The following is a 12,800-nucleotide window of genomic DNA, read 5'->3' on the forward strand; positions in this document are numbered from 1 at the left end:
CCTCCTGGGGATGATCCACAGAGCAAGGAAATCCAGGGACTTCTGGATGACTCAAGACAGTGTCCCTGGAAAGTGGGCTATACATGGAACTTTGTACCCAGAGAACAAACTGTTTTGGGGAAACATGTTCTGAGTTCCTTTGAAAATGAACAATTATCCTTAATTTTCTTTTAACTGAACTGTTCCTTACCAGATTTTCAGAAAATGGGGAGGGCAGAGAGATTGGCATTAGGCTTGCTTTCAGCATACTGTATTGTTTATTCCTAGCTATCTTACCAAAGATGAGTGCTCAGTTATTTTTTTGCTGTAGGGGAATGCAGGAGCAGTCACAGCATGAAAACAGCAGCAGCCCTGTGAAACAGTTACTTTGAACTTGATGTATATGCACTCCACACATATCACATGCATTCATGTGCATAACCTTGATGTATGACATGCGATCCATATATATCACATGTATTCTTATGCATGATCTCCACTACAAGGACAGATGTGATTTTTATCTTGTTTAAGGGGGGAAATTAAACTCAAGGAAGCATCTAGTGTCTTTGAGGGTGGAGGACTTGACTCCAAAGCCCGTACCCAGCCAGTAATCTAGTTTTCTGACATGGGCCTTTAGAAGGCAAGTGAAAGTACCTACTCTTTGCATAATAATGCCAAAAGCAATAATAAAAGAAACTTAAACTGTCTATCCTTAGAACATGCATATTGTAGGTAAATACCAAGACATCATATTAATGTCAACTCTAGAAAACTGCAGAATAGTACATTATTTAACCCTATTTACTAATCACTTTAGAAAATAGAATTTTCTTAATGGGATATGCGGATAGGGGTTGTGAGTTCTGAATGTGTTTGGATTATCTAAAAAGTTTCTCTGAAAGTTAACTGAAGATAGATGCGCTGTCTTATTCTTTTTTTCTCTTTGAATCTTACGTAACTGACTGTAGATAACAAACAAGCAAACATAGAGGAATGCTAGTGAGTCCACTAAGATAGTTAGATAATTTTTGAACTCACGATTGCAAAGACTGCTGACTATCAAAAAAGAGAGATATTCAAATAAGATTAAGCAGTTAATGGGCTCAAGGTTCTGGATTCATGTCTTCCTATCTTTAAACATGTGGATCTATGGGTGGGGCTTCACTGAGTTAGCTGAGGATAAACAAAAATGACCTGTGTATTTTAAATGCCGTTCTTGGGATAGAGAAGGCTTTTTAAAAAAATTTTAGTTTCATAATTACGAATAACTTGAAAAGGGATGCAAATTTGGTCATTATATCCGACGTATAGCCCAGCTATACCAAAGGATCACCTTTGCTTTGAAGTTATGGGTGATATCAATATAACTCTTTTTTGTAGATCTTAAGTGACATCATTTAATGTCACGTATGGTCAACAGGTACAAAAACTAAAGGTGGTAGGACAAAGCTGTGAAAATAAATAGTGGGGGTGGGCAGAGTAAACAGCACATGGCTCCATCTTGTTACTACAAGAGAAGTTATAAAAGCACTAGAAAGTCGGTGGGCCCTCTGCATAAGTGAGATGGCTGTGGAGCTTGATCTGCTTAAGGGGCCCCCTGGCAGTGGGATCAGGATCCATCCCTGGTGCATGAGCTGGCTTTTTGGAGCCCACTACCTATGGTGGGACACCTTGCACAGCCTTAATGCAGGAAGAGGGCCTTGAATCTACCTCTACTGAATGGACCAGCCTCTGCTGACTCCCCATGGGAAGCCTTACCTTGTTGGAGGAGGGAATGGAGGGTGGGTTGAGGGGAAGGGAAGGCTGGAGAGGTGGGAGGAGGGAAGAGAGGGGGGATCTGTGGTTGGTATCTAAAATGAATAAAAATTTCCTTAATAAAAAAAACAAGTAGATAAATGAGGGATAATTAATAGTAAAATAATTAAAAGTTAACAAATTTATTTCCTAAAAAAAAAAACCAAAACAAACAAAAAAAACCAACCCTGCTCTCAAAGCAGACTCCTTACTTCCTTGGCAGTTTAGTAATAAATCCAAAGTGGGGTTCTGCAAACCCACTCAGTATGGACAGGATTATCACGTTGACCCCCTCTCTCTCCTAGACTCCACCTGTTGAGGAATAACTTTGTTTTCATATAAAATTGGGACTTTGGGAGAAGTTTAAACTGTGGTTGCCAAGCTGTACAATATGGCTTGAGAGTTATAGTTGGATGTCCTGCTGGGGAATAGCTGTAGCTTATTGTGTTTGCTTTTGTACATGCAGGAGCTCATTTCTGTGTATGTACGATGACTTAGTCATAGACGCATTGTGCTGACTAGCTGTCCTTTGCAGGGTGTGTAATGAGCGCATAAAGGCAAGCATTTGAAGAGATGATTCCATGGTTAATGTTTTACCCTCCATCCTGAGTTCTTGAATCCTGAGCTTTTGTGTTTTCATGCTGTTGTCTGGTCTTTTGCTGTGTGCCTCCTGACCAGTGATCCTCAGATAAAATTGGACAATTAGGTCCAGCTTCATTCAAATTATAAAGATGGTTGGGAGAGAGTACTTGATTTAAAAAGGTCAACACATAATTTCATAATTTGGATAAGGATGGTGGCTGTGCATACTGGTGATTAGCAAGCTAAGATCTATGGGCTGGGGCCCGTATTTTTGTGTTATGTATAAGTTAAGGATACTTTTACATTTTGCTTTTGTTTTTTGTTTGTTTTATTTCGAGACAGGGTTTCTCTGTGTAGTTTTGGTGCCTGTCCTGGATCTCGCTCTGTAGACCAGGCTGGCCTCAAACTCACAGAGATCCGCCTGGCTCTGCCTCCTGAGTGCTGGGATTAAAGGCGTGCGCCACCACCGCCACCTGGCCTCACATTTTAGGTGATAATTTTCATTGATATGTAAATCCCTGTGCCTATCCATGACTTTATGACTTGACTAGCCCTTCAAAAAGTTTGCCAAACCTCGTGCTTAGACCACCATTTTGACTTCAAGGTCTTGAACAACATCTGAAATAGGAACTAGGTTGAAATGGATATTTATTGAATTGAATGACCCACAGTGCTCTTTATTTACTAAGGGATGGTAAATACTATATCACCTAATTTACTCTGGAATGGATATGGCTGACTTTATCAGTCAAGTAAAACAGAAGTCATGCAGAAGCTGCTTAGGGGCAGAGATTCAATGTGCTTGATTCTATGTTGCTTAGTTATTTTGTCTTTGTTCTTTAGTTATGAATCTTAGGAAGCTTTCTTGCCATTAGGAGCTCTTAGAGTCAGTGTGTCTTATTGTTATGTGTTAGCATTGAGTTTTGCTACTGGAACAAATCCTTGAATATTTGTTTCAAATGTATAATATTAGTCTATACCTTAGAATTTCTGAATCAGAATTTCCCTATGAACAAGCCTCTGGATGATCTGTATACCCACTCAGTTTGAAGGAGTACTTGCCAGAATCCTGCCACAATTCCTTCCTAGCAGAATGCTGATATTCTTGAGGCACCTATGTTTGCCCAAACACAGTCCACATGACTCCAGAAACTGATCTCAGTTGTAGACATGGCCTGAAGTGACTTGCAGAGTCTTGCCATGGAAGAAAAAAAATAACATGTAACTCAAATTGAGTGGTGTTATTTTGGACCGATGACACAAATAGAAAGTGGGGTTTTTTTTCTTTTTCTTTTTTTTAGGTTTCTAGGCAATAACATTCAGATGAACATCAGTGTCCATGAATGAGATGTTTAGAATGCTTCATAGGAAGCAAGCAAACAGATAAAAAACAGGATTGGAACTGAGAGCATCATAGGAAATAATGTCATTGGGCCAACTCCACCCAAGCCCTCTTGTCAAATGAATGGACTCTCCATAATGTAATTACTTATTATCTGTTTATTAGATGACATGTATTAGGTATGAGTTGTATGGACCCATTTCATGTTTTATCATTAAATGTACAAAGGCATGTGGGGAAGCTGTACTTCCTATTTACGGATGAGAAAAGTGAAGGTCAATATAAAAATCAAAACAAAATGAAAACAATAACAAAAAACTTACCCAACAGCTTCCAGCTGTCTGCCATCACATTACACTTGACACTTAGCCATCAGGGACACAGAAGTTAAATCAGCTGTGAGATTACACTCCCACCCTGCTCAGAATGACTATCACCAAGAAACCATTGACAACAAATGCCGGTGAAGATGTGGGGAAGAGGGAACCCTTATACACAGTTGAGGGCAGTGTATATCCACTATGGAAATGAGTATTGAGGGTCCTCAAGAAAACCTATAAATAGAACTACCATACAGCCCACTCGGATATGTACCTGAAAGGACTCTAAGTCAACATATACCAGAGATACTTGCACATTCATTTTTATAGCTGCATCATTCACAATGGTGAGGTAAGGATGTATGGTGTGAGTGTGTGTGTGTGTGTGTGTGTGTGTGTGTGTGTGTGTGTGTGCGCTGCGCTGCAGCGCGCGCATATGTAGATCCCAGACTAGAAAGGATTATGAGAGGGATAGAGGAAGATACTGTAAAGGAAGTGGGAAACAGAAAAGGCAGTAGAATACATGTAACATGAAAGCAGAAGGGAGACACACTGTGCCAAGAAAGGGCATCAGCTGGAGGAAAGGAGTGGGGAGAAGAAAGGGCAGTGGCGTGGGCGGGAGGAGGGGGAGAGGAGGGAAAACAGTCTAATGATATAATCGTGTGAAGATGCCATGATGAAACTCAATATTTTGTATGTTAACTTACGAATTAATTTAAAAAAAGAAACCTACATGAGGCTAAGTAAAATTATATGAATCTTAAGATTTCATATATGTTTATGCTTCTTAGTATGTTGTAAAAGGTTTAATTACAATATTAAACCACTTAGACATACATAATGTTAAAAAACAGACACAGTGCTATATTAAAGTATATTATTAAAAACAACTGTCAGCTTTTCAGTGTGTTTATGCTGCTGCTGTTGCTGCTGCTGACTGTTAATTTGTTTTGTGGGCAAACGAAAATAAGAAATGTCACACAGTCAAGCTGATTCCTGGGAAATTCTCTGGTGCTTTCACAAGCCCTTTAAGCCATGAGGGTGGCATTTGGTAATTTACTGTTGGAGAAGACACATAGTGGCATTCTATGGATGAAAAGAAGGGTGTTTTCCTCTGGAGAATCTGACAGAGGCAACTTATCTTGTAAACTACAGGGAAAGGATGGAAAAAAAATGGCTGTCACATCAGAGTGACTCCTCAGTGACACCCAACACCAAGTGCTTTGACTCTGCAGAGCAGACCCAAGAGGAGGCTGGATCAGAAGTCTACTAACCAGAGACAGAATCTGTCTTTTGTTTTCTTATTAGAATGAAACTCTCATAGACAAATGGTACTGAAATGTCATCTGGCATCTTTCTGGCTGGCTCTGGGAAGAGTTGGTGGTTTTCACCTAGTTCCCGGAGCACATGGCTTCCCACCCCAGAACTGTTGTGTGTTAGGCTACATTTTGCCAAACACATTAAATAAGCCCTGTTTAGAATACATTAACCTTAAGAGCCAAATAAATCCATCAATAGCATTTATTTGCCACCCACCATGCTCAGTTCCTGGGGAGGGTGGAAAGTCACAATTAAAAGGGAACACATGGATTGAAGGTATAGAACATTCATCATTGAAAATGTCAACTACCAAGTTTGAAAGCTAAAAGAGAATTTGGAAAATCATTTCCCAAGTTACTTCCAGAGAACATGAGCTCTGTGGGACATGACTAAGGGCTCCAGGGTCAGACAAGTTGAAGTACGGCTCCACTAAAGGGTTCCTGCACACAGGGCTTCTTGTGCTTAGACATCTGCCTTATTTTTCTATTCCTGTGATGAGACACTCTAACAAAAACAAAATGCCAGGGTACAGACCATCCCAGTGGGGAGGAAACGGCTGCAGGAGCTGGAGGGATCTGCTCACAGTGTGTCCATAGTCTGGAAGCAGACAATGATGAACGCTTGTCCTCAGTTCTTTCTCCACTTGTATAGTCCAGGTTCCCAGCTCAGACAACAGTGTGCCCAGAGTGGGTAGTTCTTCTTGCCTCAATCAAGCTAATTCCCAACAGGCACACCCAGAGGCCTGCCAGTCTGCCAGTTTCCCAGGAGATTCTAGGTCACATCAAGTTGGCAATGGAGATTAATCACTAAAACTTTAAAATGCATTACACAGCTCCATTATGGCTCTATAGCCTGACTCCTACAGATTTGGGAAAACAGTGATTTCAAGTGGTTACTCAACTCCCATCACCTTGTAACTGAAGAAGATGAGGTAACGTGACTTGTCCAAGATCATGCAGCTCACAGCAGAGCCAAGATCAGGCTTTTAGCTCCTTTTCTTTTGAATCTAGTGACTTGCAGTTGAAGTTGTTACTGGGTCTCCATTTCCTAAAGCATGTATTTTTAAGGGACCACTCCTTGTTTTCACAAATTGGTTGGCTGAACGATCCTACATTCACAGTTCAGGAAAATGAAAGAAGACCCAGGATTTAGGAGACCAGGGATCTGGCCTGGAATTGCCATCTCCCCTGTGGTTATTATTGGTAAGCTGGGGGTAATCTTTTTTTTAATTTGTCTTTTGGTGTGTGTGTGTGTGTGTGTGTGTGTGTGTGTGTGTGTGTGTGTGTGTGATCTTTTTCTATAGCTGTCAACTGAACACACAAGCACCGACCTGCACTGCTTCTGGCCTCTGGTTAGAAGTTTAATCTTATTCCAGGGATAATAGAATCCTCTTGGAGAGGATTTAAGAACAGTGAGGTCATGGCATTACCCAGACAGGAACCTTTTTAAGGAAAGGGGATTTCTTCTCTCCTCCGTGGTATCTGCCTTAATACGTCACATGCTTTAGATGCTAAATGAACAGAAAATGACACCATACAACATGAGCAGAAAAAAAAAAAATAAAATCAGTATGCGATACACATGAAATTGACTAGAAGACGCGTGAGGAGGTACTGCCCGTGGTTTTGACTTGTTTTGTTTTTCCTTTTGTACAATATGAAAACGATGGTTTTAAACGAGAAGACCCCTCTTTCACATTGTGGATGGTTTTTAGAAATGGAAACATAAGCAGGTTGAAAAATAATTTGGCCGCTTAATCTGCTGGGCCCAAGAGAGTGATTTGTAGTACTTAATAATAGTTAGAACTAATTCTGTTTTCCTAATGTGGATTGTTTTTCCAGTCCCCTGGACGTACCATGTTGAAGCTTTTAGATAAATACTGGCTTCCTTGGGACTGGCTTGGGTTGTTACCTCATTTGAAAGATGAGAAAAATACATTAAAGTGTCAGGGAATTTGTAGGGTCATTAACTTGACTCTGCCCTTCAAAATAAATATGTCAGCCTTAATTTTCAATGGAGGTGGCTCACCTATATCCCAAAGTTCATGGATTCCTTCTTGGGAAGACACACTGGTTATAAATCACAGTGAGTGGTGACGGGAATGTGGAACTCGACCTTGAACAATCCCCCAGCGCTGGATCCTTTAGTGCAGTGGATGGAAATGCATATAAAGGAAAAGGGTACTACAATAGATTTGTATTTACTCCTTTGTTTCCCTTCCAAACAATTTCCACAGGCAGTCATAACCATTACAGCTAGAAACAGTAATGGCTCTCTAAGCATCCTGTAGCTTCTAAAACACTCTTGAAAATGAAAACAAATGATGCAATAAGCACAACAAGCCTTTGGGAAAGCTGACCATAAAGGATGCTGAAGCAAGCACACAAACACATGCATTACCCCTGCCCAGAGCACGTTTCTCTTGAAGACTAGCCCACAATCTTATACTTCAGTAACCCGACTGCCACCCACAGGGCCAGCGCTGGGAGATGCCTTGTTGAAATGGCAACCTCCCATTGTCCCTTCCAGGCATCCTGAAACATCCTCCTAACATCTGTAAAATGTGCCCCATTAAGCATAACAGAACGAATAAACAGGCCCCTGAAAGCAACATTATTGAAAGTAAGTGTGTTACAAAGTAGCTCTCCTAGTTCTAATTAAAAGGAAAGAATGGGGGGCAGGAAACTGATTTTTCTCTTAATGTTTCAATGACTTGACCTAACCAGTGTATCTGTACAGTTTGCTAACACCCTCATTTGAATTCCACTAAATAGCCAAACACAGCAGTGCCAGGGATGATGCCATGGAACAATTTTACCTGAAGAAGGGAGCTTAATTAAAAGTGACTTAATTTCCATCCTTTGGGATTCTAGATGTTCAAGGTAGCAGGACTAGTGACGTGTATATATTTGAGATTAAAGTGAAGCTTTCATAAAAGAAGGGTTTGGAGTATTTGGCAAATTGATAGTAAATGAGGATTTAAAAAAAATAACTGCTTTACCTGTGGTTCGTCACCTTTCCCAGAAAGCTTTGCCTAACCTAACCAATATTTCTTTCGGCTGACCTGTGTCATAGTTTTCTATAAATCTACAAGACTGTTTCATACACAGTGGAGATAAATTAGGTTCTTTCCCTACTTGGCTTGGTCAAACTGTGAATAAATCTGTTTTATTTAAAAAATTGACTGCTTTTTTTTTCATCAAAGACACTTCTGCAAAACTGAATTTATGTTATGCAGGTTACCCATTAATGCCACTCCTGTTGACCTGATATCTCTGTGTCCTCATAGTCACAAAGGCAGACACATTCTAAGGTGACCCTGGGACTCTTTGCTCTTTTTGTTCAAGCCTGTGCAATCCCCTGCTGAATGTGGATAGGACCTGTGGCTCATTGGTTTCTCATCAGTGGGATATGGCAAGGTTACAGGATAGTTCTGATTACAATACTGGTAGTTGTAGGGGAATTCTCCCTTGCTGGGTTTGAAGAAGCATGCTGTTATGCTTGCTCTGCCTGCACAGAGGACAGAGAACCCGGGGAAGCCTCCTGTTGCTGTCCAGCAGGAAAGGGAGGCCGTATTGATGTCCTGCAAAGAGCTGATTCTGCCAACAACCTGATTAGTTTGGAACCAGATCCTGCCCTAGTGGAGTGTATGATGAGCCCCCCGAGCTCTGCTCAACATCTTGATGGCAGGGGACTCAGCTAAGGCTCAGAGCTTCCCTAGTGCTCTGACATGAAGCATCACTAGGAACCCATTCTACACGGGCTGTGTGAGGATGAATGCCTGCAGCCCCCATTGACCAATGGAAATGGCTGTAGACATAGGCTTCTCCTCTTCCTCCTTTGGAAATACATTGCACATCGATGCTCAGGAAGGCCTGGGGGTTTGGAGCATCAGGAGTCCAACCTGGGCAGCAACTCCATAAAGGTCCATCACATTGGTTGTCTTTTTCCTTCCTTCCAGTCTTTCATTCCCTGATCCACAGGGACCACGAGGCAAACAACTAATTTATAATTCTCTAAAGTTTTTTTTTTTTAAATCATTAATGTGTCTATGTATGATGTGTGTGTGTGTGTGTGTGTGTATGTGTGTGTGTGTGTGTGTGTGTGTGTGTGTGTGTGTGTGTGTGTGTGCCGTGGTATGTGTGTGGGGATTAGTGGATAACCTTTGGGAGTTGGTTCTCTCTTTCCACCATAGGTTCTGGGGATTGAACTCAGGCTGGTAGGCTTGCAATGACAAGTGCTTTTACCTGTCACTTCACAGGCCTCTAATTTATAGATCTGGACTGATTCTGGGTATCAGGTGATTTGTCTCTGTGAGAAAGAAAGAGCCATTATCAGCACAGTTGGTGGTGACTAGCTATCTTTTGGGGAAACCAGAACTAGTCCACAGGACATTTACCAGTGTGCTATACAGACTTAAGGGATTTGTTTACTTCCCATTCTCTACTCTGTCCTTACTAGCAACAGTCAAAATGAATTGCAGCGTCTCCTAACAAAGGATGGCCTTGTACGATACATTCATTGTTCTAAAAACATGCTAGCAAAAAATGAAAATGGAAACATGATCCAGTAAACACTCTATTTTTAAAAGTACCAGAAGTGTCTCCTCTATCTGATGATTAGCGTTGAGAGTAGAGTGCCTCATGGCCTTGGAACACACATATATTATCTATAAGTATCTCCAGCTCTTACAGGCTAAGGCAAGCAGATCACCATGAATTTAGACAGTCTGGTCTATGTGGTGAGTTCCAGGACACACTGAATTACAGATTGAGAACCTATCTTAAACAAAAGAATAAGCCTCAACATACAAAAGACAAAAATAAAACACAAAAAAATAAAATTTTCTTGATTCTGCAGACTTAAAAAAAATCAGCGTCTCCCCCGAGATCGGCTTTTAATTTTGTTATTTTCTTCTTTTATAAAATAAGGAGATGAGGTATCTGAGGATCACCTGTCCACTCACTCCTAGCAGAACCCAGCTAGCCCACACTTACATGCCTACCAACCCAGCTCTCCAGCCAGCCTCGCTCCCTAGGCAGCGCGCATGGCTCACTCTGCGCACGCGCAGTTGCTGAGGTTCCGGGCTCTGAGGCCGTTGGGGAGGTTTCCATCCCCTTGGTTTTTGACCCTCTGCGCTTGCCTGCTCTGCCTCTGCCTCCACCCCAGCCTAGCGCTGGCCCTGCTCCTCTCGCAGGAAGGTGGCGGCCTGCTGCCCCATGGGCAGCGGTGCCCAGATGAACCCCAGCGCCCCAGGCTGCCCCATGGCCTCGCTCTACGTGGGGGACCTGCATCCGGATGTGACTGAGGCGATGCTTTATGAGAAGTTCAGCTCGGCCGGGCCCATCCTTTCCATCCGGGTGTACAGGGATGTGATCACCCGCCGCTCCCTGGGCTACGCTTCCGTGAACTTCGAGCAGCCTGCTGACGCAGAGCGCGCCTTGGACACCATGAATTTTGATGTCATCAAGGGCAAGCCGGTCCGCATCATGTGGTCTCAGCGTGATCCGTCACTACGCAGAAGTGGAGTAGGCAACGTGTTCATTAAAAACTTGAACAAAACCATTGATAATAAAGCGCTGTATGATACATTTTCTGCTTTCGGCAACATCCTTTCCTGCAAGGTGGTTTGCGATGAGCACGGCTCCAAGGGCCATGGGTTTGTACATTTTGAAACAGAGGAGGCAGCAGAAAGAGCCATTGAGAAAATGAACGGGATGCTTCTGAATGATCGCAAAGTTTTTGTTGGACGGTTTAAGTCTCGGAAAGAACGAGAAACAGAGCTTGGAGCGAGGACGAAGGCGTTCACCAACGTTTACATCAAGAACTTTGGGGACCACATGGATGAGGAGACCCTGAATGACCTCTTCGGTAGGTTTGGACAGGTCTTAAGTGTGAAAGTCATGACCGATGAAGGTGGAAAATCCAAAGGATTCGGGTTTGTCAGCTTTGAGAGGCACGAAGATGCACAGAAAGCGGTGGATGAGATGAATGGAAAAGAGCTCAATGGAAAACACATTTATGTTGGTCGAGCTCAGAAAAAAGTGGACCGGCACACAGAACTTAAGGGCAAATTTGAACAGATGACACAAGACAGGAGCATCAGATACCACGGTATTAATCTTTATGTGAAAAATCTTGACGATGGTATCGATGATGAGCGTCTGCAGAAAGAATTTTCTCCGTTTGGAACGATCACCAGCACAAAGGTTATGATGGAGGGTGGTCGCAGTAAAGGGTTCGGTTTTGTGTGTTTTTCCTCCCCTGAAGAAGCCACCAAAGCAGTTTCTGAAATGAACGGTAGAATTGTCGCTAGGAAGCCACTGTATGTAGCTTTAGCCCAGCGCAAAGAAGAGCGCCAAGCTCACCTCACTAACCAGTATATGCAGAGAATGGCAAGTGTACGAACTGTGCCCAACCCTGTGATGAACCCCTACCAACCTGCACCTTCAGGTTACTCCGTGGCCGCTGTCCGGCAGACTCAGAACTGTGCGCCATGCTGCCCTAGCCAGATTACTCAACCAAGGCCAAGTACTCGCTGGACTGCTCCGGGTGCCAGGACTCATCCATTTCCAAATGTGTCTGGTGCTATCCACCCAGCTGCTCCTAGATCATCATTTAGTACTGTAAGACCAGGTCCCTCACACGCTCCTCAAGCCGTGTCCACACACCGCATTACTAACACATCAGCACAGACAACGGGTCAACGTCCTGCCGCCGCAGCTTCCATAGCAACTACTCCTGTTCGCTCGGTTCCACAGTACAAATACACCTCGGGAGTTGAGAACCCCCAGCAACATCTTAATGCACAGCTAGTGCAGCAGCCTGCTGTTCGGGTGCAGGATCAGGAACCATGGACTGCTTCCATGCTGGTAACTACTCCCCAAGAGCAAAAGCAAATGCTGGGCGAAAGGCTGTTCCCTCTCATTCAAGCCATGCACCCGACTCTTGCTGGGAAGATCACGGGCATGTTGCTGGAGATTGATAACTCAGAACCACTTCATATGCTCGAGTCTCCGGAGTCTCTGCGCTCCAAGGCTGATGAAGCGGTGGCCTTACTCCAAGCCCACCAAGCTAAAGAGGCTGTCCAGAAGGCTGTGAGCAGTGCGTCTGGTGTCCCGACTATTTAAACTCATCAGAGACATCGAAAAGGAAACTCACACTTTGCAGAAGAAAAATATCTAAACATTGAAAAAAAAACATAAATATTATAAAAAAAATGGTAAAATATAAAATAAATAAAAAAGGAAAGGAAACTTTGAAGTCTATGTACCGAGCAAATGTCAGGTTTAGTGTTAGGCCTCGACTGATTTAAAATCTGCACCACAATCCCCCAGAAATAGTATAGTCTACAAACCCATGTTTTGTGGACCCCAGGAAAAGCATTTTCAGCAGAGTAGAAACATTTAAAGCATTCCTTTAATTTTGTAATTCTTTATTGTTGAATAGCTCAAGATGTC

The 12,800-nt window shown here is 42.7% G+C and overlaps 1 protein-coding gene across 1 annotated transcript; it reads left to right on the forward strand.

Moving 5' to 3' along the window:
- Positions 1-4,452: 4,452 nt before the first annotated feature.
- LOC128112762 (polyadenylate-binding protein 1-like) lies at positions 4,453-12,517 on the forward strand. The gene has a single exon (XM_052742082.1). The coding sequence runs from the start codon at positions 10,560-10,562 to the stop codon at positions 12,468-12,470; it is 1,911 nt and encodes a 636-aa protein (XP_052598042.1). The 5' UTR covers positions 4,453-10,559; the 3' UTR covers positions 12,471-12,517.
- Positions 12,518-12,800: the final 283 nt, after the last annotated feature.

Source organism: Peromyscus californicus, unplaced genomic scaffold (genome assembly GCF_007827085.1).
Source record: "Peromyscus californicus insignis strain IS unplaced genomic scaffold, ASM782708v3 Scaffold_17__1_contigs__length_78620276, whole genome shotgun sequence".
Lineage (NCBI taxonomy): Eukaryota > Metazoa > Chordata > Mammalia > Rodentia > Cricetidae > Peromyscus > Peromyscus californicus.

Excerpts from the sequence above, each read along its gene's own strand:
- LOC128112762 (XM_052742082.1), top strand. The coding sequence starts at position 10,560 with ATGGGCAGCGGTGCCCAGATGAACCCCAGCGCCCCAGGCTGCCCCATG.